This window comes from Rasamsonia emersonii, assembly GCF_000968595.1.
Source record: "Rasamsonia emersonii CBS 393.64 chromosome Unknown ctg1118621760791, whole genome shotgun sequence".
Lineage (NCBI taxonomy): Eukaryota > Fungi > Ascomycota > Eurotiomycetes > Eurotiales > Trichocomaceae > Rasamsonia > Rasamsonia emersonii.
The window spans coordinates 1-6,143 of record NW_013562736.1 but is presented as its reverse complement, the minus strand read 5'-3'; the positions used below and the strand labels follow the sequence as shown (position 1 = coordinate 6,143).

Here is a 6,143-nt window from a genome sequence, read left to right as displayed (position 1 = left end):
CAATATATTCCAGCGGTGCTGAAGAAGGTTCAGCCTCGACATTTAGAACGTACTTATGAGGTCAAAAATTACGCCGATGCGACTGAGTTTCTTAGTATTCTCGCCCGCAAAGGGGGGAGGCTCCTACGAGGCGGTGAGCCCGATCTCGACGGAGTCGCCAAGATGGTTCTCAATGATTTCCTGCGGGGAAAGATTCCCTGGTTTACACCTCCGCCGCATGGGGCAGAAACCGAGGACGAGAAGATCGAAGGGAGAGAAGGCAGGCTCGGGGAGATGCTCGGCAAGCGGAAGAGAGACGCTGCAGAGTCAGAACCCAAGGAGTCTGAGAATGGAGATACGGATCATTCTGACAATGCAGACTCCAGCGAAGAGGAGTTTGAAGGATTTGATGGCAGCGACCCTGAAGGTGGGATAAATGTGGACGATGACGACGACGACGACGATGACGACGACGACGACGACGATGACGACGACGACGAGGAGGACGAGGACGAGGAGGATGAGGACGAGAACGAAGAGGAAGAGGAATTGGAGGTCGAGAACGAGGACAGTGCGTCAGGGGACGATTGAGGTGGCCAACTAAAGATCGTGTTCATGGATTATCGCTTAGAATCGGCGGGTCATAGAGCTCTGGAGCTTCAACGAGCCCCAAACTGGCCTGCGGCAGACCTGGATGCAGCCCGCCACGCAAGAGTGCATGCAGGCGGGCTGCCACGTTGACAGAATTCGGCTGGTCCTGTTGGTTGTGCCCCTGGGCCGTGAGGCTACACCGCTGTGACAGCATGATGAAGCTCGACCAGCTGTGGGGAGCTTGCTCCATAGTCCGATTCCAGCCCGGAGCCAGGAATAGTAATGACTGTGCTGGAGGTACCTCGGCAGCTAGCTAGCTTTGTGTTATCGCCTGGGCAGTGGCCGTTTTGGCTCTGTTGCAGGACCTGAGATGCCTGTGATACCCACATGATCGACATGAATTATTGAAACCAAATGCACGTACTGCAGGGCAGGTGAATTGTGCGCGTGTCTTTGTAGGCTAGTGTAGGACCCTTTTGTGTTGGCGGTGCATCCGATCTGCACCGCGAAATCTTGGTGCCGGGCCAGACTCACGTGGGGCTGCTCTCCCCCACAGTAACGCTTCCGGCGACCTCCATCTTCAGTAATCGCATCGCATCGTATCTGCAGTGGGCGAGCGTGAAGCTCCCGTTGGGCACATCCACAGGTCATGGCCTGTTCCTGTCGTCGGCCGGCGCTGCCCTTAAAATGACCGACTCTCTGAAGCTTCAGCATTCGTCCCGAGACGGTCTGTCGTTGCCGCAATCATGGCTGATGACGTACCGCGAAGCATGTCTATCGTGCCGTACTCCTCCAACCGCGACGTTGTACTGTAAGCTGTCTCCCAGTGTCCCTTTATGCAATGGAGGAACGTCTTTCTCATCGCTGGCCTGAGCAGCCGCCATCACGACTCCGTTGTGGTCCTCGACCGCGACTCCCAGCAGCTCGTCCTCCGCAGTGCAGACAGCTGCAATGGCGACCTGGACGTCGAGCTGACGGACTGCCCCTACTGCCGCCGTCCCATGCGAGATCGAGAAGCTGGCCAGAATGCGCGTCGCGGGTCAGGTCCTGCTCAGCCTGAGTTTGTCAACCCCGATTATTTTCGCTTGCTCCATGACAGCTGGCCCAGTTCAGCCGAAGCGACCTCTCCTCCTCACTCTCCGCGCCGGCGCCTCGTTCAGCCAGCTCTCGCAGATGGCCCGACCACCACCGGACCAGACCATGCCAGAACGACATCGTCTCCGCAAGGGATTTCGTCTACCGCGTTCAGCCAAGGCTACTTCAAGAAGTTCTTTGTCGAGGAGGCGGAGCTGGGGAGAGGGGGCAAAGGGGTTGTCCTTCTGGTGAGGCATGTGCTCGATGGCGTTTCACTGGGCCACTTTGCTTGCAAACGGGTCCCTGTTGGGGACGATCATGAGTGGCTGGAAAAGGTTCTGGCAGAAGTGCAATTGCTGCAGCATCTCTCGCATCAGAATCTGGTGTCATACCGGCATGTGTGGCTGGAGAACGCCCAACTCAGCACCTTTGGACCAAGCGTCCCATGTGCCTTCATTCTGCAGCAGTATTGCAATGCGGGAGACCTCCAGAAATACGTTTATGGTCCTGCGCAGACCTCCATGACCGCGCAGCAGCTGAAGGAGCGTCTTAGGAGAAGGTCAAAGGGCCAACCAGATCCTCCAGTGGGTATGCCCGGTCCTCGCAAGCTCCAGTTCGAGGAGATCTACTCGTTCTTCAAGGATATTACCTCCGGATTGCGTTTTCTCCATATCAATGGCTACATACACCGCGACCTGAAGCCTAGCAACTGCTTGCTCCATGAAACCGGCCGCGAACTGAGGGTGTTAGTGAGTGATTTCGGAGAGGTGCAGTCGGAAAACGCGGTGCGCAAGTCGACCGGCACCACCGGGACGGTATCATACTGCGCTCCCGAAGTATTGCGGCGAGTTTATCCCAATGGCCCCTTTGGCAACTTCACCTTTAAATCCGACGTTTTCTCTCTCGGGATGATTCTCCATTTTCTCTGCTTTGCGCAGCTTCCGTACCGCCACGCGGATATTATCGAGGAGAAGGAGGACCTGGATCAGCTCCGTGCGGAGATCAGCGAATGGAAGGGGTTCGATGATACGCTCAAGAAAATGAGGCCAGATCTGCCAGACAAATTATACACCATCCTAGAGAGGCTCTTGGCCTTGGATCCGGATCGCAGGCCTAGTGCAGATGAAGTCCTGAATAGCATCCAGGCCGGCGTCAATGGCAATGAGGGCCGTCGATTCACGAGGGCCGGCTCTGCTGGACCAGAGTTCCGTTCCTCTTCCCGGATTCAGCCTGTTGAGAGTCCAGCGCCGGCAAGCCCTCGACCGTCTCGTTCCCCAACCGCAAGAGCGTTTCCCCGGAACACCACAGCCGCTCCTATCCGTGCGAACGGAATATATGAAACGAAGAGCACCAAGAGTCCTAGCCGAGTATCTGAGTCCGAAACGGACAACCGTTTCTCCCGCAGCCCTGAGCGCAACTTGGTGCTTCATCCCCGGTTCCGGGGTACACAGTCGTCCTCTTCACCCCAGGCAACTGAAGACCATCAACAACATCACGCCCGTCCAATCGTCCACAACCATCAGCGACGGCCACAATTATTACCGCCGCCTGCCAACCCGTCTGTCAGCAGCAATTCATTTCTCGTCTACGCGAGACTCGGATCCTGGGGACAGATTCCTTTACCCAACATCCGATTCGCACTTTTTATCCTCAAGCTGACGGTCGCTCTGCAGTCCTGCGTTCCTCTCGCCGTGAACCCGTGGGTGTACTACCCGCTCGTGGTGTTCGCTGTTTTGACGCTAGGCAGCACGAGCATGAAAGTGCAGGTGCTTTCACTAATCATGCATATCGCGTTGGTGGTGTGGAGCATCAGGACGAGGACCATGTGCATCTGGGATATCCCAAGCTCGATGGCGGTGTTGGTCTAGCCCGTAGCCTGTGACCCTGGATGACGAACGACGACGATCATGTCTTTTCACGCAGTTCTTTTTATTCCCCTTCTTCTTCTTTTTTCTCTTGGTAGATCTTGGGTTTTTGACTTCTGCATATTCGGCGTTTCGGTTGGCTAAAAGGGTCGAAGAAGAAAAAAGTTCTTGGGTATCTTTTTTTTTCTCGATTATGACTATGACGAGATGTTGGGACAAAAAAAGGAGGAAAAGCACCTCCTTCCTAATCGATCTACCTGTATACCTGGATGAAATCTTAATGACGGAAAACAGAAAGAAAGAGATGAATACAAGACTAATGCTAATCAATTATTTATTGATGACATCGCAACTTGCGTTCTGAATAGAGTAGTCCCGTTCCTCATTATTGCTATTATCTATCTACTCTACGAGGCATGTACTGTACCAACGTAAGCACGTAATATATATACTCAACCAGCTACGAGTACCTATACGAATTTCCTCTAAGATCTATGGAATCTACAGCGAGCTAGCTGGCTAGCCAGCCATGAGTAATAAAAAATCACGAACGTATCCTACGCTCAAGGTACCTATGGTATGGGTATGTAGAAGGTGAAACGAAACCGCGTCTCCACAGAATTTGAACAAAACTCCCACCCACCAGTCCCAGATGTAAAAATCCGGTGAGCAGGTAGGGAGGAGGAGGGGGATGACGCAGTCAGAGAGCCTCCTTTTTGATCTTGGAACCCATCTGGATGTGATCAGACTCATCATGGAAAATGGATGATACCTGGTACTTACCTACCATACCTGAGACCAGACCACCTGGATTGGATAGGTGGTAGGTAGGTAGGTAGGTAGGTATGTAGGTAGCTAGGACGAGTCTGATCATGGTTATGGAATTCTCCCTGTTTGACCTGCATATACATACATGATGTATGCATGTACGTATGTACTGTACATACACACAAGCATGCATGATATGTGGTGTTGGGAGAAGAGGGGATGGAGTTCCGTTTGTTTGAATTTCATGGCTTGAAAAAAAGGGTTTAGGAAGGATGTGGAACAGACGAGGATGGAAATAGAGGAAAGGGAAATATTATACCTTATGTGCTGTATTGTATGTACTGTACTATTACCATTAGACGCATATACACACACCATCCTCTCTTGACGGTGTGATGCATAGGAAGCTGGATGTTAGCTTCTCATCCTTGCCGCCTTGAATTTGCTGACACGCTTCTGCGGCTGGTCCTCGTCCAGCGGCACGACCGCCTGTTCGTCATTGACGAATCCCCCCTTGCGCTGGATCATCCGATTTCTCATCCTGTAGAATTCGGATGCGATCTCCTTGCGATGTATCTCCTCGTCGAGCTCGTCGGGCTCCGGTGCTCTGACGTTGCTTGGGTCGGGCACTTCCCGCTCGACAAGCTTGTCGGCGACCGTCTTCCCCTCAGGAGGTCGTGGCGCGGATGGCCGAGTAGCATACTCAATATCGCGATCGACAATGGGTTGCGAGAACGGCTTTGGCTCTTTGGGCTTTGCGGGAAACAGCGGGAGTGACGACGGTGACGGCGGCGCTGAGGGTTGCTTTTTAGCTGCTTGCTGCATCGTGGACCTAAGAGAACTAGCCTCCGCTGGTTGAGCGCCTGTACTCCGCGCCATCTTGAATCGAGATACTTTCTTCGAGGTCGCTGGAGTCTCTTCTGCAGGATTGTCTCCCTTGACTGACGTGCGTTCGACAATCGACTCTGCAATAGGCGCTGCCGCCGGCTGTTCTCTTCGTGTGGTCCGTTCCGTTTTCTCGGGGGCAGGAGGTTTAGGATCCGGAGCGATATCGAGTTCAGGAGCAAATGACACTTTCTTCTTTTTCTTCTCCTCCGGCTTGCTTGTGCTCTCTTCCTCTGCCTTCTTCTCTTCCTCCGCCTTCTCGACCTTCACCTTACGTGGCTCTTCCAATTCCCGTCTCACTTCTTCAGGCAGGACACTGGTATCTTTCCCTATATTCAACATCCCACGAGCATTCAATTTCTTTTCTAATTCACGCATTTGTTGGTGAATTTCCTCCGTGAGAACTGGCCGTGTCGTACGGCCATATTCATCCTCCTCCTCGTCTTCTTCTTCTTCGTCGTATTCAAAGTCATCTTCAACAGATATTTCGCTTCCCTCTTCGTCCATCTCGAGTTCCGCAACAACTGCACCAACTTCACGGAACCCGTACTCAAGCATCTCGCGACGGAGCTTCGCGTCTTCTATGGGTTCATCGACATCCGTAACTGGCTGTTCAACTTCATCATTAGGCTCCTCCGTGACAGTAGGTGCAGCGGCTGTTGTCGTAGCTAGACGTTCACCATTTACTGTTGGTGTGGGCTTTTCAAAAGACTGCTCGGTCACACTTTCTCGAGGCGGCTGCTTCAGTTCTGCATCTGGAGTTTTTCCTTCTGGGATCTTTTCCTCTGAATCTGGAGCCTCTTCGTCTGGGGCCTTCTCCTCTGCAGCCTTCTCTACAGCCTTCTCTTCTGGGACCCCTTCATCTAGGGACTCTTTGTCTGGGACCTTTTCTTCCAGGACTTCTTCTGAGACCTTCTCCTCCGCGGCCTTCTCTTTCGCAGCCTTCTCCTCTGTAGCCTCTTCTTCTGTGGCCTTCTCTTC

General features: G+C 53.2%; 3 protein-coding genes across 3 annotated transcripts; 2 read left to right on the top strand and 1 right to left on the bottom strand.

Annotated features, from left to right (window-relative positions):
• On the top strand, positions 1 to 778 carry T310_8516 (uncharacterized protein; the record flags this gene model as incomplete). Its single annotated transcript, XM_013468707.1, has 2 exons — positions 1 to 550; positions 627 to 778. Coding segments are annotated over 2 exons (702 nt in total), but the record flags the coding sequence as incomplete, so codon positions are not given.
• A 538-nt stretch (positions 779 to 1,316) lies between these two features.
• On the top strand, positions 1,317 to 3,512 carry T310_8515 (Protein kinase; the record flags this gene model as incomplete). The annotated part of the gene is made up of 2 exons (XM_013468706.1): positions 1,317 to 1,381; positions 1,448 to 3,512. 2 exons carry the CDS (start codon positions 1,317 to 1,319, stop codon positions 3,510 to 3,512), a joined length of 2,130 nt encoding a protein of 709 aa, XP_013324160.1.
• A 1,179-nt stretch (positions 3,513 to 4,691) lies between these two features.
• Positions 4,692 to 6,143, bottom strand: T310_8514 (uncharacterized protein; the record flags this gene model as incomplete). Its single annotated transcript, XM_013468705.1, has 1 exon — positions 4,692 to 6,143. A coding segment is annotated over one exon (1,452 nt), but the record flags the coding sequence as incomplete, so codon positions are not given.